This window comes from Bactrocera dorsalis, chromosome 1, assembly GCF_023373825.1.
Source record: "Bactrocera dorsalis isolate Fly_Bdor chromosome 1, ASM2337382v1, whole genome shotgun sequence".
NCBI classification, from domain to species: Eukaryota; Metazoa; Arthropoda; class Insecta; order Diptera; family Tephritidae; genus Bactrocera; species Bactrocera dorsalis.
Window position 1 is genome coordinate 102,642,433 of NC_064303.1, and position 23,011 is coordinate 102,665,443.

General features: G+C 35.5%; 2 protein-coding genes across 2 annotated transcripts; one reads left to right on the forward strand and one right to left on the reverse strand.

Annotated features, from left to right (window-relative positions):
* Nucleotides 1-634: 634 nt before the first annotated feature.
* On the forward strand, nucleotides 635-18,148 carry LOC105231172 (CD109 antigen). The gene is made up of 20 exons (XM_049460480.1): nucleotides 635-1,389; nucleotides 9,292-9,469; nucleotides 9,537-10,015; nucleotides 10,186-10,516; nucleotides 10,609-10,797; nucleotides 10,971-11,065; nucleotides 12,074-12,185; nucleotides 12,348-12,494; nucleotides 12,551-12,674; nucleotides 12,740-12,877; nucleotides 12,934-13,341; nucleotides 13,402-13,533; nucleotides 13,624-14,042; nucleotides 14,133-14,480; nucleotides 16,122-16,299; nucleotides 16,376-16,731; nucleotides 16,797-16,972; nucleotides 17,045-17,168; nucleotides 17,238-17,391; nucleotides 17,456-18,148. Exons 1-20 carry the CDS (start codon nucleotides 1,286-1,288, stop codon nucleotides 17,680-17,682), a joined length of 4,419 nt encoding a protein of 1,472 aa, XP_049316437.1. The 5' UTR covers nucleotides 635-1,285; the 3' UTR covers nucleotides 17,683-18,148.
* Nucleotides 17,860-22,220, reverse strand: LOC105231173 (uncharacterized). The gene is made up of 8 exons (XM_049460497.1): nucleotides 21,137-22,220; nucleotides 20,827-21,082; nucleotides 20,294-20,763; nucleotides 19,931-20,224; nucleotides 18,991-19,082; nucleotides 18,778-18,923; nucleotides 18,558-18,646; nucleotides 17,860-18,489 (listed from the first exon to the last, which is right to left on the reverse strand). Exons 1-8 carry the CDS (start codon nucleotides 22,058-22,060, stop codon nucleotides 18,196-18,198), a joined length of 2,565 nt encoding a protein of 854 aa, XP_049316454.1. The 5' UTR covers nucleotides 22,061-22,220; the 3' UTR covers nucleotides 17,860-18,195.
* Nucleotides 22,221-23,011: the final 791 nt, after the last annotated feature.

Sequence of the window (23,011 nt, forward strand, 5' to 3'; positions counted from 1 at the left end):
TAAAAATATGTTTTGGAAGAAAAATATCAGAAGGAAATTCTGCTATCACTAAAATTATTTTAGGCTTTATATCCACATACAAATCAGAAAAAATATTATTCCTTTGATCAATATCTGAAAAATATACCAAAAAAAGTGCTTGTGATTTTGAGTCAAACGTTCTCCTAACTTTCGACACGTTTTCGACATGTTTTATACCACGAAAAGCAAATACATATCTATGTGTTTGAAGGCAAAGTACACAATTTCAAAATGAGCTCGCAAATTGATAGCAATTATAATATGGTCTACGACTAGTGCATCAAAATGGCAGAGCCAGTGCTAATTGAGCCCGAAATACAATAGGACTGCACTACTCTCTACCTACCTACCTAGAAAAAAATATGTATATAGAGAAATTTCAAAAAACTTTAGGTAATAACTTAACAAGTTAAGCTAAACCATGGACTAAAACCCCACTACGCAGTTCGTCAAGTCATACTAAACTTTCCGTCGCAAAAGTTCCAACTGAAAAGCTTTCGTCGCACAGTAGCTTGCGTATCGAGTTAGCCAAGTAACTGCTATTAAAAAAGCTCAAGCAAAGCAAGCTCAGCTTAGCTGCTTGGGAGCCAGTTTCGTTGCTAACACTTAACATGGGAAAAATCAGTATCGAAACTGAACGCAACAAGCGCACAACAAAGAAACCCGCAAATGCGCTGGCGCAAAGCAAAACGAGAGTGACGGTGTTAGTGACTACTAGTAAATGCGTGGAGAGTAGAGCAGCAGTGAATGTGAATATACTACTTATATATGTGTTGCAAAATACGTCTATTGCAAAATAGATATAAGTATATGTGTACATAGTTATATATATGTTGTGAAGGGATGCAAGCAAACGCATACTAAATAAGTCAATGAGATTGCCCAAAATTTAAAGGCAAATTGTGAATGGTGAATAAGTCAATGAGCGTAGAAGTGATCGCATCATCGCATCAATTTAACAACAACAAGCGCGCACGCTTAATATGTGCACACACATACATACACACGTACCTACAATCACAACACTGCACAAGTAACTTAAAAGCAAAATCAAAACACCGACCACAAAAGCGTCAATAAGACATTAAAAGGTCTAACAATATTTTAATGCAAAAACAATATTTGCATATGTGTATATATATGTATGTATATGAAAAAAAATATCATCACTACACCTACGCAAAAGCATCGGTTGTAAACGACAACAGTTGAAATACATAATTGTGAATAGTTAGTGCAAAAACAAAAACAACAAAAACAAAATATGTTATGTTATCAGCGTAAAGCGTCGCTGAACTGCTTCACCTCTGTGCTCTTCGTCTTCCTCGCAACGCTGCTGCATTGGACACAGTTGACCGCTGGTCAGGGGTTAGTAAATTGTTTTACCCAACATTAATCACATATATGGTACATGCCTATGTACTTCTGTAGGCTTATGTGTGTGTGTGTTAGAATTGTGTAACGAAAACGCCAAGAAATAAATGAATGAATGTGTCGAGTGCTCGTTTGATGAACAACTTGTTATTTCAGTGAGTGCACGTAGGTGTTAAAACTCACATTCCTATGGCCAAATGAATACAAGTATATGCACATATCTAAGACGAGTTGTTAATTTTGTTGTTACAGCTGCTAGCTAAGTTACATTGCTCGAAATTAGTCACTTTGCTCGTTGAGTTTTACTATTTTTCTATTTGTTCTTCCTAATAAATTTGCAATGTGCACATTTCTCAAATAGTGTCGTTATTACGTATTTATTTAACATTGAGTCATTCTAAGGTTTTACGAAACATCGCAAACATTGCTTGTTGGCTGGTTTTTGGTCATGAAGTGATCTCATACGGAGCGCAGCACCTCGCAATGTGCACAACAGTTCGGCTTTTGCAGCATGCTTTGACGAAACAAAAGACTTAAGCGACAAACGAGCAAATTGAGCACAACAAAAACACAAAAAAAAAGAAACCAAAGCAAAAAAGCGAAAATGAAACAAATGCAGGAAAACAAGAACTGAAATTAACTGTAGTAGTGCTAGGGTTTATGAATCGGGCAAGCATAAAGCTTGGCCATGCTGTCCCCAAAACTTCAAAATATAAAATTAGATTGTCACAGGTTAAAATTAAAAACATGATTTGTTAATTTTTGCATTTTGCATTATTATCATTTTGACTGGAAAAGTAAAGTGAGGAAAAAATTCAACGATTAAGGAGGAGCCTGCTTTAAAGGCTTCAAAAAATCGATTTTTTGAGGATTTTTTTGGGAAGGAAAGAAATAAGTGATTAAAAGCTAAATTTCTAGGGTTTATAGTTATATATTTAAATATCATTCACAAATTCTTTGGATACGAAATCTTTGATATTCTGTCTTTGGGAAGCAATTGCCCGATGCATCTCGCATGTGCATTTGACTTTTCCTAGTTTTTCTTTAGTTTAAATATAAGATAATTTAATGCCAAAGCAATGAACTTTGCTCCAATTCCACACGACGTTTGGTTTTTTTATCCTTCCCGCGAATTAAGAAAAATCGTAAAAATGAAAAACCGAGAAATCGCGCGTCAAAGTTTTCGCTATCTGCCCAATCGCTCATATATCTGCTAGACGCTCGGTCACTATTTTCCTTCTGACTTCGAAAATATTTCAAATTCACATCTAAAACTTTGGGGACGTATTTCTAAGGAGATTTCAGTTAAAAAAAAAATCGATATTTTGAAGCTTCTAAATCAGGAAACGGTTGACAATTTTAATCATTTCATCAAAGTAATCCCCTTCCGCTGCAATAAAGTTATGCCAATGAATTTTGCAGTCATCAAAGCACTTGCAAAATCGTCCGTCAGAGCCTACTTCGATTCAGCTTTTATATCCTCAATTGAGTCAAGACGGTGTCCTCGGAGCATTCTGGCGCTGAACCAATGTATCTCGTGTGTGCTTAGCAGATGCTGATCGACGACCAGCTTTTGCGCCACTGCGAAACTCTTTTAGCCAGGATTGGTGGCTAAAACGGTGGGAACTCTGAACTTGAACTTAACATTAACCGTCTCAAGAAATTTTAGAGATTTAGGAGAATGGACCGGCATTCTAGACTGTCCAAATGAGCTCTATGTTAGAACCGACTTTTTAACTAAACCTAAACGGCTTTAAAAAATGTACACGTTTCCCTCTCGAAACAATTTTTGAATTTCAGAGACTGTGGGAAAACTTTCTTCGAAAAGGCTGAGCCGATCGCCTTGAAATTTTCACACAACTTGCCTGGATATATTTTCAAATGATGATTGGCGTTATAACATATTTATTAATATTTTAAGTTCCTCTGAAGTGTAATTTTTTTAGGAATATTAACTTTTTGTAAAAAATCAATATTTTGACTAGTACTTTGATTATTACATCAATCAATCTGTAGTTATAATAAATTTTTTTGATTTTTGGATTTGAGATAATTTTAAGCAGAAACATTTTTCTCACCGCCAGCAACATTTTGTATTTTCCGATGTCCACCAGGAGATTGGTTACGAGATATATAAAATCCAAATATTTTTTCAAAATTAATCACAAATTTTCAAAGTACATTAAATTCTATAAATAATTCTATGTAAATAGACAATTTTTATTTATTTGTTGAACAAAATGGCTCTTCAAAGATTTTTTACGAAAAAAAAAAAAAAATTATTTATTTATTTGCAAGTGGAAATAAGGTCATAAAAACTATTAACTAAAAGGATGATCAGGCTTTATAACTTTGAGTTCGGGAAGATAATAAGCGTGCTGCGTTGTTTACCCCATAATACAAGTAGATAAGGAAGAACGGTATAACGCTGTTTAAGCTTCAAAAGCTATAGTCCATCAGTACGCTATCCATATGTTCGGAAGTGATGGTTTATCTGCTCGACTGAAATTTATGAAGTTTTGCACCTTTATATAAATTACTCATATAACATAGGTGAAGCTTTAACAGATATATGTATTTATACATATATAATTTCGGTTAATGACTCAACTTACAAGGAGCTTACATGCTCAGCCACTTAGTAGAAAACAAAGCCCTTTCATTTTATCTACATATATAATTTTAAGTAAGCAATTTATTTTATTTTCTAGAAATAATTTTTATTCTGAACATTTTTATGAAATTGTTATTCAAGTGCTTTATACGCCTACATGATGTGTTAATAAAGAAAAACACAACCACAAACTATGTGCAAAGAAGTCATTGAAACTTGACTTTAATGGGAATTCGTATACTTCATTCTTATAATTGCAAATATCATGAAATCCATGTAGGTTTATTTTAAGTAAACGCATACAAGTTTCATACATATTTCTGCTCAAATAATTTACGTAATTAACTGACGTGCAAACAAAGTTATGTGCATATTTATATATGTATGTATATGTATGTGTGCATACTATATAATAGCTGCCTACACCGGTTCGAAATATTTCAGATTTTGACATTTCGGATAATAATGACGGCTTCAAATTAATTTTTTTTTTTATTTAAACATTTCTAATTGTAAATTTTGTACGAAAGCTACATAAAATGAAATTGATTTTTTGCTTTTGCAATATTTTGGTATATACATATATATATATAATCCATATGTGTATATTTACATAACAATTTTTTTAGATTTTAGGATTTGAGGTAATTTTGAGCAGAAAAACCGTTCCGTTAACGGCTTTTTTTATCGAAAAACTTTCAAAGAAAAAGTTGTAGGAAATTAAATTTTGGACAACAAAGTGCTTTGATTCAGAGATATAATAAAAAAAACATTAAACAATTATAGGTTTCAAAAAAATTTTTGCATTTAAAACTACATACATTCAATGACTTTATATAATTTGTATTTTAAAAATGACTATTCAGTAAAATACAAACTCATAGCTTTTTAATTAAATGCAGGCAACCGGAATAAAAAATAACTGAATAATCGGTTGTATGGGTGATATGTATGTGATATAATTATCCGATCTGGCCGCTTCCGACAAATAATCAAAATAATCTCAAAAATCACCTTTGTGTTGAATTGCACTCAGATATCTTAAAAACGGACGAAGAAATTTTTACAGTTCCGAAAACTAAAACTTCACCCCAAAAATCGCCGGCTCGAAACCGGTTTTAGACCCATAATCTCGTAGGCAAAGGTGTTCAGAATGTTCCGTAGAACATTTTACGCAAAAGCGATTTAATAGAAAATACGACCATCTCTAATGTGTGTATATGAATTTACTTGCATACATATGTACATATATAAAACCGAAATTGATTACTAACTTTAATTGGCCATAACGATTTCGTTTTCTTTGAGCAGATGTTGCAAAACTCGCAACTTTACTCTTTTTAGCGGGAAACATAATTAATTTCTTCTTACATAATAGTTAATCGCAACGCTTACGGCAGCTGTGACCAAAACTATTTTTGCCGATTGTTTTGTCAAACAAAAAAATATGATGACAAAAACAAGCCAAATACACACAAAATATGTATGTTGATATACATATATTTTCCAGCTTCTGAAATGTTTAACGTGCTGAAATACCTAATAAAGTTACTTTTCGAAATTCACTTCATAACTAACTTTTAGCGCTTGACCTAATTGTGCTTTTGTAATCCGCATATCGCATAAGAACGAGTAGATAAGCATACCACCATACCACTATATATAAATACCTACAAAAATGTAACTATTGCCAGTTAGGATTTATCTTTTCAATTTTCGAACAATCCTACACGTTCTGTTCGCATTTTCTGTTCGTTCTTTCCGGCTGCTTCCTACATAGCTATTTTGTGCTTACTCACATACAAATATGTGTATGTTTATATATTTATTTTTAAGTAGAAAAACGCCAGCGCTATGTCTACTATGACGAGTGGCTACTAATCTGACCAAAAATGTTGACGAGTCATAGATATGTCCAGTTAGAAGACCGCTAAAAGCTGCAAAGTAAAAGCAATGAAAACAAGTACAGACAGCAACACCATAAACATACATACATTTAAGTAGATAAATAGCAAAAAATATAGGTATAATAAGCATGTGCACACACAAGTACGTATGTATGTATGTATTGCAGACTGGAATTTAGCGCACACAAAACAGTAATAATTAAATACGTTTCCTTTTGGTATTGCTGTGGGAAAAATATTTTTGGTAAAAAAGTTAGCTTAATTAAATACATAATAAAACATTAGCGTTGCAGAAATAATATGTGTACTAGGGCAGCACGCTTTTACCACACTCAACTGACTTTACGATAAAATTGTTTCCATATAAGAACTGGATCCATATATTTTGATCGCTTAGCCGCTTTGTTTCTCAGCTTTACGCTAATATAGTGGAATGATCATATAAAAGTTGTCTATCCAAGAACTTCATTTTGATCGTTCAGTTCGTATGGGAGCTATATGCTATAGTTATAAAGCATACGGAATATTGGTATGGTAGATAATAATGGAAAAGACATAAATAGTAGGGCGTATAGAAAGCATAAAAAGATCTGTTAGTATATGCACCAGTGGAGCTCTTAGAACAATGCCAAGTCAGGCACCAAAAGTCATTTTTCTTCTACTGTTAATAGCCTTTTTTATGCAAGTGGCAACGAAGCCCTTAGATTGCGGGAGGCGAAGCCCTTAGACTGCGGCGCCTAGCTAATAAGTGGCATTCTCAGTAAGTTTTCGTTTCCACCCAATACCATGGAGTTTCGTAAACCTATAGAATTCAACCCAAAACAGAACAGAGACGCAGGGGAAAATATCAATACGGCTGGGTTCACACTACTTAATACGGTGGAATGGTCCAGGCGGTATGAAAATTGTCTTTCATCTACCACTGCAAGGTTTTCTAAGCGGAGATCAGAGTAATTAAAGAAAGCCTTCTTGGTCTGACAAGTATTGTGCGCGCATCAAGTAATATATTTACATGTAAAGATAGCCAAGGGGCTTTGGATTCATTAAGATCTCTTAGGGTGCAAAAATGCTCTCTTAGTGGATCTAGAATTATATTTCCTATAAACCTGCAGTGGATATCCCTTTTAACTGTGAAGCAGATGAAGAACAGCCACATCCCACAATTAGACCTCGGAAAAGAGGATATTTATTAGCCTCTGGATACTTGTGAATGGGATATGGGCCGCACATGCCGACTATTCAAATTCAAAAGGAATGACATAACAAATCTTAAAGGAGCGCTAACAGGTCACCATCTAATCACCATCTAATTCGCAGATATGCCAGCAGACTGGGAATATCTGACTATTGTCAGCTATCAGGAAGTAGAAGAAAATGAGACTATAGAACATCTTCTATGCGAATACTTGTACAAAGGTTTATATCGGAAAATAATCGCAACTATCAGCCGAGGGTTTCTTGACGATGTTTCGCAGTTTGCATAGAAAAAACTTTTTGTAGTGATAACCTTCATCAGAAGCATGGAATGGTTTAGAGAGGAGACAAAATGATTTTAGTCCCGGTGATTACACAATGGGTCTCCCAAAGACTTAAATTAACCCTCAGATGCCACTCAGCTTATCTACACACCTATATATATGGAACGCAAAATAAATTATTATTTTTCATGGGCATTTATTCGATGTACGTTATATATATATTTTTCGACAATGTTAGTATTTAAAGATTACTTTGTAGTCTAAAAAACAAACAAATCTCTAACACCCCAAGTATATACTTTACTCCATCTATGTGTACACACTCTTATAGCCTCATTAAGGCATGAATATTCATTTCTTTCCTTAACTAATGAATCATGATCATTATAGTGATTGTTTATCATGTGAACAATGATTTTTACATGCAGTACTCAAGATGCATATGTGCACAACCTCGCGCATAATATTTTTTGCATAATTGTGGTAAATATGTATGTTTGTGGATACTTCCGCTTCCGTGCAGACTTTTATTGTGGTAATTTCCATTTAGATATGCAACATAAAATAAAATGTAAAGTTCACATATATAAAAGCATACATACATATTTTACATGCTGTAATCCAACAAAAGAAGGGAGCCATAAATCTTCAGGCTGCTTTGCACGGCTAATGGATTTTGTAAGCCTCTGTTATGCATATTACCACACTGCTCGTCGTTATCTTTCCTTTTTAAGTGCAATTTAAACATGTTTTTTTATTGATTTCACACTCATTGTTGATCCTTGCATAACATTTAATCCCATCCAAAATATTTCACAGAGACCAGAACAAGTAATAGTCCGAAGGAGTCAAGTATAGAGCATGTGGTGGGTGTGGTAGCGCATCCCACTCAAGCTGCTTTTGACGAGAACTCAAATTTGCATGAGAACTTGCTTTATACTAGTGGATCATTACACCTTTTCTATTGATCAATTATGGCCAATTCTGTTTGAGTGCCTCACATAATTTGTCCAGCTGATTGCCATACATTTCAGAATTAATCGTCGTATTGTCGGGCAGAAGCTCAAACTAAACGATCCCTTTGAAATCCCACCAAAGCCTTACTCTAGTCTTTTTTGTGACAATCGGCCTTCGAAGTGGTTTGAGCTGGTTCATTCTTTTTCGACTATGATCGTTTTCGCTTCAAATTTTGGTAACCAACCCACTTTTCGTCGCCAGTAACACTGCGCTTCAAAAATTTATAATTTCTTCGACGAAGCAAATAACGTTCTATAAGAACATCAGAAACCTATATGTCAAGCTTCGAAATTAATCCTATACGTTTCATGTGCTTGTGAACGATCGCGTTAAACAAATTCAATCTTTTAGCAGACTCCCGAGTTGTTATGCGATGATTTCCACCGACCAATTAGTTTATTTTGGACACAGCGGCTTCAAGAGTGCTTCCAAAATGTGGTGCAACCTCAAAATCGTAATTACCGGATTTTTCAAACCTATTCGGCATTGACATTCGGTCAACACCTCTTCTCCGTACGCATCACAATTTTCACGAAATTATTTAGTGAATGAAGAATGGTTTTCTGTTCCATCTTTGACCTTGCCCCAACCAAAAACTATTCCGAAATATTTAAGAATTTTTTTTACAAACAAGCCTTACGATATCAGCAATTGAAATGTATAAAGGTAAAGCGGTTTGGTGTGAAGATTGGTGCGAAAAAATTCAATGAGATTAGCTGTTGTCATCAAACGAAATTACTTAGTGAATGAACCAAGGTTTTATGAACTACTGCGCGAGTTTGTAGTACCAAGCCTGATGGATAAATCGGCTGGACAAGTTTATAAGGGTCACAAAGTCATACGAAAATTATTTAATCATTATTTTCTTTTTTGTCTACAGTATTTATTCAATAATTGCGCCCAACACGCTGCGACCCAACTCACAATATCATGTAGCGGTGAGTGTACATAAATCGCCAGAACCTGTGAAGGTGAAATTGGGTATAATAGGTAGCAGTTATACCGATTTTAAATTCGCGGAAGTGCGACCATATTCCACGGAGTTGGTGTATTTTGAGGTAAACAAACGATTTTCACTTTTCTGTACTTTATCACTATAAAGACTAACTTCAATCCGCACATTAGATACCAGCACTAAAACGTGATCGCTACAACTTAACGGCTGAGGGCCTCAGTGGCGCCATATTCACCAATGAAACACAGCTCAACTTCGACACAAAACAGTTCACAGTATTGGTGCAAACCGACAAAGCAATTTATCGGCCTGGTGATTTGGTGCATTATCGTGTGCTCGTATTGGACGCCAACTTGAAGCCAGCACGAAATACCGGACGTGTGCATCTAATAATAAGGGATACTGGCTACAATATCATACAAAACTACAGAGATGTACGTTTAACAAATGCCGTTTACAGCAATGAGCTACAATTGTCGGACTATCCGAATTTGGGTGAATGGTCGCTGAATGTGGAGGTGATGGAGGAGTCACACCGTGGTACGTTCGAGGTGATTGAATATATATTGCCGAAATTCGTGGTGGACATAGATACTGCGAAACATGCGATCTACAAAGATGGCAAAATTCGCGCAAACGTCAAGGCAAAGTAAGTAAATGTGATGTCATAAAATCGTAGAGGAAAAATCGCTTGATCGCTGAGAAAGTGTTTGAAATTTTTAATTATGTGTTATATTAAAAATAAAAGATAATTGCGTGTGTTCTTTTGCAACTCGTTTAACAAAGCAGCGATTAATATAAAACATCGTTTCCTTCTAGTTATGCCTACGGTGAACCAATTAAAGGCGAGGCTACACTCTCCATTTACCCCACCTTCTTCGGTTCGTTGCAACCGTTCGTCAATGATTTGATTACGAGAAAAGTGGTGCCCATTGACGGCAATGCCTTTTTCGAATTCGATATACGTGATGAGCTCAAACTGAAGGAGGATTACGAACGCGAGTACTTGTTGGATGCGTTAGTTGAAGAAAAGTCCACTGGTTCGGTGCAGAACTTCTCTACTGTGATAACGGTGCATTTAGATGCATACCGTGTTGAGACTGTACGAATTCCTAGCTATTATATACCGGGTGTGCCATTTGAAGTGACAGTAAGTAAACAGAAATGGGGGTGCTCAGAAGAAGGACAATGCAGTCGATAATAAATATTTAAATAAATAAATGAAATAAATTTTGATTTCAGGCAAAGGTTGTCCGTAATGATGGTGCTCAACTCAAAGACTTTCCACCCGAGGCGACAGCATACCTAACTAATGTCTATGGTAGCAGTGAAATGTACAACAAAACTGTATATGGCATCAATACGAATGGTGAATTCAAAATGAAATTTACAGTGCCAGAAGGTGATAAGGATGAATATCATTCCGTTATTGTAAGTTGTGGTTAGAAAGCGATGGTGAAAAAGTGGTTTAGAAACCAGAATTAAAAAAAATAGATTTCTAGTAATCATCACTGATTCAAATAACAAAGATTCGAAGTTTCTTTTTTCGAGATACATATATACATATATGTAATAGAACTTCACATTTCTCTTCTTCTCCACAGGTGAACTATATTGGCATTATCACGGACGTCGGGAAAATACCACGTAGACACTTGCATAGCAAAAATTATATTACCGCAAAAATATTGAATGACAAGTAAGTAGAAAGAAACCAATAAAATCCATTCTGAATCAAAATCTTTCTTTTTACAAATAAGAATTTTAGAAGGCTGATTTTTCGTTTCATAAAGTTTATTCGTACCGCTGTATATACCTGAATTAGTTTCTCAATTTTTGAGATCTCAATCGGAAATTTTATACACGTTCTTTTCTCTCCAAGAAGCTGCTTATTTATCAAAACCATTTATATCGGACCACTATAGGCGATATAAACTAACCGACTGATCCAGAGTGAACCCTAAGAGGTCACCTGAACTGCAGGCTCTAAGCAAAATCAATCTCTCCGTAATTTTGGGTGTTCTGACTAACACTGTCTAATGGGATCACACGCGGTGAGGCAAAATATTCTGTCGGACGCTCTTTGCTAAGGCTCTTTTGAGAAACGCGAGGTGAAATCATCTAGCCAATGCCTCATTTTGTCTAGCTCCTTAAAAAGAAGCCTTAATAAATTTGTGGTTAGCTCAAAACGCTTTGTCAATCCATGAGGATGTTACGATCCACTTTTAAAGGTTTACGGGTAACACAAGGGACGAATTTTCATTTATGAGGGATTCATTGATATTGGATCAACCCTACGACCTAACCGATCAAAATGAAGTTCTTGTAGAGAAAACTTATTTAGTTGACAAGTTATCTTCACAAAACGATTACTACTCCTCTTGGACTTAGCAAGTGAACTCCATCTGGTATCGCAAAGTACCAAACTGGGCTATGCGTGTCATATTGGTCTGCCAGATTAACCCAACCTAACCTATCTTCAAGAAATAATGTCTCAAATAATTATCCAAGGCAGCGCCAGAAGGTCTCAATATGTTGTTCCAAGCGAACCACAGCCTTATTCTATAACTCTCATATAAACTGACCGATCAAAGTCAAGCTTAAGATCTTGTTATACCATTTTATACTATAAGAATCCCATCCTTGAAGGCTATTATAGCTTTGCTAAAGCCGAAGTTAACGTCTTTTTTCATTTTTGTTTTTTTAGACCTATGATAAACCAGGAAGTCGCTGTAGCTGTTCGTTCCAATGAACCCATGAAATATTTTGTGTATCAAATTGTAGGGCGTGGCGATATTATAACAACTCATGCTGTACAGGTACGAACTTTATATATATAGATATAAAATATAGTAATATTTATTTTAACCAAAACAATTATTTTTTAATAAATAAATAATTATATTATTTTTTTTTCTTAATTTTTACAAATATAAAAAATATATAATAAATAAATTAATAATAAAATAAACTATTATTAGGTGGATAACAGCAACTATCATACTTTCAAATTTTTGGCCACATTCGCTATGATGCCGCGCGCCAAACTCCTCATCTATATGGTGGTAAATGGCGAGTTCATCTATGACGAGCAAGTGATCGAGTTCGAGCACACTTTAATAAACAATGTGAGTATAAAATATAAAAAAATATTATTAATATTAATTATGAATTTCGTTGTTAGGTGCAAGTGGAAGCGCCGCTTAAAGCACCACCAGGCCAAGACATCGATATAACAATCACAACAAAACCTTACTCGTATGTCGGACTTATGCTCGTTGATCAAAATGCGGCGAATATAAGAAAAGGTAAGCGATTTATTTTCTTTTTTAACTCAGCTGAACTTATCTTAATATATAACTTGACATTTTAGGCAACGATCTCAGCTATGAGGGGCTAATGGCAGCGTTAAAAACCTATGAACTGCGCGATGTCAATACTCAAACCGGTTCGCCTGGCAAAGAATCGGGCGTTATAACAATGTCGAACGCAGATTTCATAATCGAAAAGGGTAAGCACCTGGCAATTAGTATGTATTGAGGTAATGATAATTTTCGTAATTTTCAGAACCGGAAACCACACCGAACTTGCTGCGTGACTATGACGATGACGACAATAAGTTGACTACAATACGAAAGACTGACATCGGGCCAGCACATCACATCGAAGTGAACACTTTGGCGCCGGGGAAGGGTCGTTACGCTTTCTCCTATACGCCCAAACCCTATTGGCATAATCCGCGCATATATTTGATGCATGAACCGGCTGACACTTGGCTCTTCTTAAACATGTCGGCGGGTAATGAGGGACGCACGACCTTACATCGTCGCATACCTAGTTCCATGACTTCATGGGTGCTGTCCGCATTTTCACTAGATCCAATAACCGGTTTGGGTTTGACGAAATCATCGAAAACACTGCAGTCATATAAGGAATTCTATATTACCACCGAAGTGCCATATTCGATTAGAAAGGGTAATGACGATACTGCATACATCCTTGAATTTATATTTATCTTATTTTTTGTTTACGTAGGAGAGACCATTGCTTTGCCATTCGTTATCACCAACAATAAAAACAGCGATTTGGACGTGGAAGTCACATTTTACAATACCGCACAGGACTTTGAATTCCCACCACTCGACAGCAACGGCGATCCCACACCAAGTAAATAGTGCACATCAATTTCGAATATAAACATTTTGCAAGCAACAACTCACCTACCGCAACATTTTCTAAACATCGCCTTTCTTCCAGAAATCGAACTGTATAGAAGTCGTAAAGTACGTGTGCTAGCTCAATCTGTGAAACCTGTCGCCTTCATTGTGAAACCCAAACGTGTGGGCGCCATTAATGTTAAGGCTGTGGCCAACGCTCAGCTGGCTGCCGACACGATCGAAACGACACTACTTGTCGAATATCCAGGCGCAACGGAAACGGTTAATCGCGGCTTCCTCTTTGAGCTCAGCTCAAGTCCACAAACCAAAACGAACATCACCGTCAAGGTGCCACGAAATGCAATTGCCGACTCAACCAAAATACAAGTGACTGCCGTCGGTGATGTTATCGGTAGTTTGCTGGGAAATATAGAGCATTTGATAGCGTTGCCTACGGGCTGCGGTGAACAAACCATGGTGCACTTTATGCCAAACTTATTGGTGCTACGTTATCTGCAGGTAATTGTTGCGACGAAAATATATATTTTACAAATTATGGTAAACGCCTGATCAACATTAATTTTAAATGAAAATAATAATCAATTTTAGCGCATCAGCCAACTGACGCCGGCCATTGAACAGCGTATCAAACACAATCTGGAAGTGGGATATCAGCATCTACTCTACTACCGACATATGAACGGTGCTTTCAGCGCTTTTGGCATAGATCAGAAGCGAGGCTCTACGTGGCTAACCGCATATGTGGCGCGTGCGTTGCGGCAAGCAGCACCGCATATTTACGTGGATGAGGATATTGTGAGAAGGGCTTTGGAATATTTAGTTAGCACACAAAATGCTGACGGCGGCTTCGAAGAGCGAGGAGATGTATTCGAGGATTTCGGTGATGATGGTCTAAGCTTAACGGCATTTGTAACTTTGGCCTTTATGGAGAACGTGGTAAGTGAAATTAAGCGATTGATCACACAAAATTAATTAATTTCCAAACAAAGAAAAAATTATGTTTAAGAAAAGGGAATACTTAAAAAAATAAATTATTGAAAATAATAATAATTAAAATAAAAAATAAAAATCAATAAATAATAAACAAAATAAAATTAAAAAATTAAAATTTAAAAGAAAAATAAATAGATATAAAAATAAATACTTTAAAAATATATATACATATATATATATATATGTAAGAAAATGAACAATTTCAAAACAAGAAAAAAAGAAGTAAGCGTGTGTGAACAATTCGTTCATATACATATATACGTATATGCTTATATACATAAATACCTTAAGACACTTAAATCGTGCCTTATCCGAAGATGATCTAAAGTTAAAACTTTCCTTTAATGATACCCAGGAGTAAGCCTTCCTGCCAACGATTTCAAAATAAACTCTGTAAGAGAGGTCAAATTTTCTTATCGTTTATTTCGGGCATTAAAGGGAGCGAAAAGCGAGCTGAGGAGAGCATTTGAAAATTTATACGTAAATATTTAAGGCATATAAATCCATCAGATCTGGACTGCCTAAATGTCAAAAAGAATTTATGAACTAAAGATTGGATATTATCATCAAAAATTAATCATTTATGAACAAAATGTTCGAATTTAATAGTTTTGGGCTCGGAATAGATAGAGAAATACCTGGAAATCCTCCAACACTCGATTTCAACACCCTCACTTAGGAAGAAAGAATCGTTTTGACGATTTTCTCCTCAAAAACCGGCGATTTGGTACACATTTTTATTTTTCTAAACATTTTATTTCCGTTTCCGGTCCACCGTTTTAGAAGTTAGCAGTTTTTCGCTTCTCGGGGTGTATGTTTCCGTTTCCGGGCGAAATATGGTCGTTTCCGGTTTAGTTCTCGGGCCGGAAGTGTGGTACCGTTATTTAATTTCCGGTCGATGTCCTGTTCCTGTTTCCGGCCCGTAAGTACGAACCGCTTCCGTGTTCCGAATTTGGCCCCTTTGCGTATGCAATGCCCCACGCAAAATTTTGGCGCATACGCCGCCGCTGCAGAAAAATGCATTCAATTCGGTGCCAAAATCTCAGATTTCTACCAGGCGACCAGGAGCATGTAGCAAGCAGCCGCCGAATACAAGCGAATACAAAAATGCTTATAACTTCTAAACTATTGGTCGTAGAGAAAATGTAAAAATGCAGAAATTTGCAGAATCGTATGGGGCATATTTTTATTAAAGAAATTTTAAATTTGGACTTACACAGAAATTTATAAAATTAAAAATGTGTCCCAAATCGCCGGTTTTTGAGGAGAAAATCGTCAAAACGATTCTTTCTTCCTAAGTGAGGGTGTTGAAATCGAGTGTGTGAGGATTTCCAGGTATTTTTCTATTTATTCCGAGTCCAAAACTTTTATATTCGAACATTTTGTTCAGTTTTAGGTGATACGTATACGTACAACCGTTTGGTGAACAAAACTATAATACTCTGTAGCAACTGGTTGCAAGAGTATAAAAGTAATAATTAAAGATAATGAATGAAAACAATAAATAATAAAAAAAATGTTATCGGTTATCTGTGTACATAACATAACATATGAAATGTTTTCACTCACTCCTCATTTTCACAGAAATCCTATCCCGAATACACGAATCTCCTCAACAAAGCTTTAGACTACCTAACTCGTGGTCTGGATAATTCTAACGATTTGCATGCGACAGCCATTGGTACTTACGTGCTATCCCGCGCCAATCACAACTCAAAAAGCGCTTTTCTGCAACGGCTCGATGCAATGGCCGTCAATGAAGGTTTGTATACCGCTGCAAATGTATGCACATCACCACCTATCTATTTAATATACTATTGTCTTGTACTTTCTTACAGATGGCAAAAAGTGGTGGAATAAAACAGCACCAACCGCTGAAGGGCCCTCGCCCTGGTACAATCGCACACGTTCGGTCAACATTGAAATCTCTTCATATGCGGCGCTCGCGTTGCTGGAAAACAATCTGATCGGCGACGCTTTGCCAGTGCTCAAGTGGCTGGCGGATCAGCGTAATGTTTTCGGTGGTTTCGTCTCTTCGCAGGATACTGTAGTTGGCATACAAGCGCTGATGTCCTTCGCCGAACGCTTTTCAAGCCAAGCGAATAATGTGCAGATCAATGTTCAATATGGACAGGGCGCCGAGACTACGCTCAATGTGAATGCGCAGAATTCGCTGGCACTGCAAAGCTACGAGGTGAGTTTATGATTGATTATAGCTTGGAAATTTCAAATATTTAATCAAAACTATTTCGGCCGCAGCTACCCAATACCATTAAAAATGTAACCATATCGGCTACAGGGCGTGGCATGGCGTTCGCACAACTGAGTTACACTTACAATACGAATGTGACGAGCGCATGGCCAAGGTTTGTGTTAGATCCGACCGTGAATCGCAACTCACATTCGGATTATTTGCATTTGTCGGCTTGTGCTAGGTGAGCATTGAAGGAATAAACTCAATTTTTTTTTAATATTTCATAATACAATTTTTTTTTTGCGGTACTTAGTTTTGTGTCCGTAGAGGGTGATGCTAGCCGCTCTAATATGGCAGTAATGGAAATATATTTACCAAGTGGCTTTGTCGTCGACATCGAAACATTGCCTACACTGGAATCCAGCGACAGAATTAAGGTAATGACCGCAATATATTTTTATCTGTTTTCAGCTATCGCATTTAAATGTATTTTAACGAATTTTCAGCGCGTGGAGACGCAACGCCGCAATACAGTCGTCGTAATTTACTTCGACTATTTGGATAGACGGGAAGTTTGTCCAACTTTGCATGCTTACAAAACTGTCAAAGTGACCGGCCATCAGCTGGTGCCAGTAGTCATGTACGACTACTACGATAATGGTGAGCACACAATCCAAATAATTATATTAGCCGATAAATAACTATAATACTATATTGTACGCAGCTCGTCGGGCACGTCAATTCTACCGTGCGCCAAAATCGGTTGTTTGCGATATATGCGAGCACGCCAACTGTGGCACGCTCTGCGAGAAGGCGGAGAAGCGCGCATCTCGTCCCGTCGGCGGCAGTGACGGCGAGGTGGAAAGCAGATCTGGTAATGCGGCTGCGCGCAGCATAGTCTCAGCGCTCTTGCTGCTGACGCTGGCAGTGTTTGCAGCGAATTTGACATAACTGTTTAACTTAATTTACAATGTATACTAATTTTACAAAACAAAAACAAAAAAATACAAAAACAAAGCTTTAACAATTACAACGTAACAACAAGTGATACTAAACAGTGTGCGGTGCTGTTCATAGAAGCACATTTGCAAACATTTTACAAAACATTTGGGAGTCATATAAGGTATGCATGTTAAGAATGTTGTTAAAAATTTATTTTGACAGTTTAATATATATATAAAAGAAATGTAAATGAAATATGTTCATTATTACATTTGAAAATCGAATATGCAAACGTAATGTATGTATGTATATATACTATTAAAATGTTAACTAAATATGTACTTAGTAATATAAGCGCCGAACTACTATTGTAAAAAAACAAATTTCTAACACCGAAAATTTACAACTTTCCCTAACTCCGTTCTTTCTTTACGGAAAGTAATAAATATTTCTAATAATACTAAACTTAATGAAATTTACTTTTTTTAAGTCTTAAGAGATTCTAGCGAAAAAGTCTTGGATTTACGTTTTTCGCTTGGGCTTTTTACTTTCCATCAAGCTCATTATGGTTTTGCGTAACTCCTCTGTTTCACTCAGCTCCAACTCGTAATTGCGTATTTGCTCATTTTTATCCTGGATTTGCGCCTCCAACACGGATATAACGTCGTCGGATTTCTTCTTTGCATCCTTCTGCTCTTCGTAAAGCTTGTGTGTTTTGCTCAACTCTCGTTCGCGCTCTTCAATAAGACGTGATTTCTCCTTGATATTAAGTTCGAAGGCAGCGATCGACTTTTTCAACTTTTCTATGCGTGTTGCCTAAGAAAAACGAAAAGTAAAATATGTAAATCCATTGCAATACTGCCAAAGATATAATCAGTATTTACATTTTCTCGCGTATTGGTTTGCATTTTCTCCAGCTCCTTGGTTTTTGTAGTCAGTTCCTCCTTCAGCTCGCCATTCTCCTTTTGCAATACTAGAAAATAATTTTGAAGTTTTTAGATTAAATAAATAATTAAAATTGTTAAATAATTATGAAATATAAATATGATATATAATGCATACATATGTACATACATACATACTTATATTGTTTTTTCTTATTACCTATAACTTCGGAGACTTTAACGGTCAGGCGCTTTTCGCTTATTTGCAGCGACTCTGATTGTTCTGACAATTTTTTCATCAAACTCGCCAAATTATGTTTCAAATTGTCTTTTTGCTGTTTCAAATCTTGACATTGCGTTTGCAAGCTGTGGACAAGTATTTAGATATAAATTAAATGTCAGTAATTATTTGCATTAGGTTAGTTCAGCTTACCCCTCTTGACTGACGTGTAGCTCAAAATTCATCATTTCATATTTTTGCAACTCAGCATTTTGCAAATTGATGCGCTGCGTTAAATTTGTGATCTAAAAATAACATAAAAAAAAATAAATAAAACATTATATAAAAAATATAATATGAAAAAAATAAAAGATATATAAAAATAGTAAATATAATAATAATAATAATGGCTCCACAGCCTAGCCAGCGCTTGGGAGACGCTCACACCGCGAAGTGAAGTGAACGGTAGCTGGCTGCCAGCTGGCTCTATATAAGCAAAGCAGGCACCGTGAGTGTTCTGGTGACGCTCACACCGCGAAGTGAGAGGTTTGATCGTCACGACTGACTTCAACGGTTAAATATTATTAAAAATTAAAAAATACAAAACAAAAAATTATAAACAAAATATTTTTTACAAAAAAATACAATAAAAACATTTAAAAAAATTATTAAAAAAAAAATATTAAAAAAAAAATATTAAAAAAAATTATTAAAAAAAAATATGTAAAAACAAATTAAAAAAAAAAAATATATTACCCAGAAAAAAAAAAAAAAAAAAAAAAATTTTTTTAATAAAAAATAAAAAAAAAAAAAAAAATATAAAAATAAAAAAAAATAAAAAAAAATAAAAAAAAAAAAAATAATTATAAAAAAAAAGAAAAATAAAAAAGAAATAAATAAAAATTTAAAAAAACAACAAAATAAAAATGTATTAAAAAAAAAAAATAAAAAATTATTAAAAAGAAATAAAAAATTAAAAAAAAATAAAAAATTATTAAAAAAAAAAATAAAAAATTATTAAAAAAAAAAATAAAAATTAAAAAAAATTAAAAATTATTAAAAAAATATAAAAAAAAAAGAAATAAAAAAATTAAAAAAAAATTAAATTCAAAACCTCGAATTCGCTATACATAACTTAAAAAACACAACCTACCTCCTCACTAGCGATTTCCAAACGCCTTTGCATGCAACTCTCAGAGCAGCTAAAAATTTCACTTTTGTAATTGAATAACTCAATAATCTGCGACATAGCGACATTCTGTAATTGATTGTTACGATGCGCGTTGCTTATCAGTTCAATCAGCGCATTTAGACGTTCTTCCATTTCCTTGCCTACAAACGTTTTGTGACTTTTCATTATAATATTCAACCTTTGCCACTGATCACTGTCTGTTGTGGAGTTATTATTGCTGCCAACTCCTTTGTAGGGTGTTAGTTTCGAGATTTGCTAAGGTTAAAAGAAAATTAACATTAATATATGTATATACGAGCAAAAATAAGCTCAACGGCCACTTACATTTGCAACTTCGGCTTGTGGGAAACGTTCGAATTGCGAAATTTGAAAAACGGCGCCGCACACCTCCTCACTGCCACCGACCATGGCACGAGCCAATGCATTTTGTATCGTAGCGAATTGTAAGAGCGTGCAACATTTCTCAAAATACGCCTTCTTCGCCACACCCGCGAAGTTGATTAATAATAGTAAGCAGTAGGTGTATTTTTCGATCTCCTCCGGTGTTGTTGCGTTCAGCGGTATATCTGTGCGGCCACTGCTTATTAGTGGTGCAAACATTTTGTCGAAATATGACTCCGTTATGCGTGATAAAACCAACTTTTCAGTCTTTGGGTGATGTAAGAGCGATGATAGGAGTTGAAGTATAACGGATATGTGCCGTGCGCTAGTCTCTGGTTTTTCGGATATACTAATTAATTGCACGATGTACGAGGGATCACGCGCAATGCGTGCCGGTATCGACTCCTTAGGAACTGTGACAAAATTATTTCAAATAAATTAAACTCAACATTCAATATTTTTTAAGCGATAAATACCCAATGTTATTAAACCATTTAGTAAGTGCACAGTATCAACACCACATATATCGGAATCCAGCCACTTGCCAAGCAATTCAAATATTCTCGGTACATTTGAGTCCAGGCTTATTACGTTTTCTTTGCCATCAGTCTGAAGAATTGTGCTCAATTCTAAGATATAGCGAATCAGCCGGAAAATTAAGCTTAGGCATGTATGCTGTTGTTTAGAAATGTGCTCTTCTGCATCTTCTGTGAGACCGCAGGACTCTAATTGCTAAAAAGTTACCGATTAACATTATAAAGAAATAAATGTAAATAGAATACATACGTTAAGTAGACGCTCCACATCTTCACAATAATGTGTATAGCTTAACATTGAACGATGTAGACACGAGTGTGACTTGGAATCCAGTAGAAATTCAATTAAATGCTGCAAATACGGCACGTTCCAACTTTTGATACATTCCTCTAGGGTAGCAAACGTTGAACGTATAAATAACTCCAAATCTTTTTGATTCGGCGCATGCGTATCTTCACTGAGTATGATCAACATTTTACTAGCCAGCATACCAAAGCTTTGTATACGTTTCGTAAAATTTGAAATATTCACCGAACGTAAGAATAAAAACATTACCACAAAATTTTTGTAGCACAAATTGATTAACACAGACAGTGCCAACTGTGCCAAGCTGTCCTCACTGTCCTCAGTGGCTTGATATATTAAATTTACTAGCTGTTCCAGTAGAACTATTAAATATGGTTCCTCCCAGCTTATTTGTATGCCATATGTTAAATCCTGCATGAGCGTTAATAACTTTTGAATCTTCTCTTGTCCATGTGAACGTTTAAGCACAAAAGTTAACAGCGGCACGAAACGAAAATCCTGCACTAATGCGCGGCGTGCTGTCAAATTGCGACTTAAATGTTGCAAAAGCGCGACACAAGCCCAAAGTGCATCAGAGTCAGCAGCTAAATTGCCCATTACCGCATGTAAGTCTATGAAAAGTTTGGATGTTTCCAACTGTAAAGGATTAAATAATTGAGGCTGCACAGTTGTGCTAAGTAATGAAGCGGAGCGATTTAGCAACGCCAGTGATTCAATAGTTTGTTGATTTCGGTAATTTGTGGCATGTGTGCAAAAATCGCGCACATAACTAAGCGCCTGCTGTGTGGCCGAATCATTTGCAGATTCACCAAGTGTGGTCAGAGCTGCGGCAGTCACACTTCCGTTTGCGTGCTTGGTAGGCGCCATTGAATGTTTTTATGTATATATATAGGCAATATGGATAAACACTCTATAAACGTAATAAATAATATAAAACACAAAATATGTACAATTGCAATCAAATTTCAAACAAAAGAAACATTGAATTGTGAAATTTGCGCCAAGCTGTCAAAAATTTCAAACGAATGAATGACAGCCAATTCAAGGTAATGCAGTGCATGACACAGGGTGTCATGGAGATGAAAGGATTCTTAGTGTTAGTATGATTTTGATTCTTAAAAATTATATATAAATTTGTCTATTAGAAAAAAACATTGCTTGACGGTATTGCTATATAAAATAAATTGTGTTATTAAAACTTTTAAAAGGTGTTTTAATTTTAAAAGACAAAAATAAGAGGTACAGAGTGTTTAATAGAAATGAAAAAAGTTTAAAGTAAATTTTTCTTCGTACTGTACTGAATGTAACTGATTTTACTTCGGGTTTGTTTATAATTTGCCGGGTTAGGTGAAAAAACAAAGCATGCATTTAGGCAGCAAATTAGGCAGCTGTGAGTATGCTAAGTATTAAGTTAAGAGCCTGTGCATTATTGCATATTTCAATGCAAATGCATACGTATGTACATGCGCATGTGTGATTTTTTGTGCATAATTAAGAGCATTGTTTGGCGTAGAGACTTTTTTTTTAATAAAAATAGCGATGAACTAAAATTAAACAAGTAAGGGGAGAAAGCATTCGTGTGAGTTAAAATTGTAGGATTGATGTATGTACATATGTATATTCTGCATATGTTATGTGGAAAATATGCAAATAAAGCAGCGTTAAGTGTGAGATGGCCGTGGTGTTAGGCAATTTTTTTGAATTTAGTTTCATAAATTTCTAATTACATGATGCTTATGGTCAGTGATCTGCTCAAACGAATAGATATTAATTTTTTACCACTACTGTTATCGTCCCAATAAACCGTTAGTTGCATAT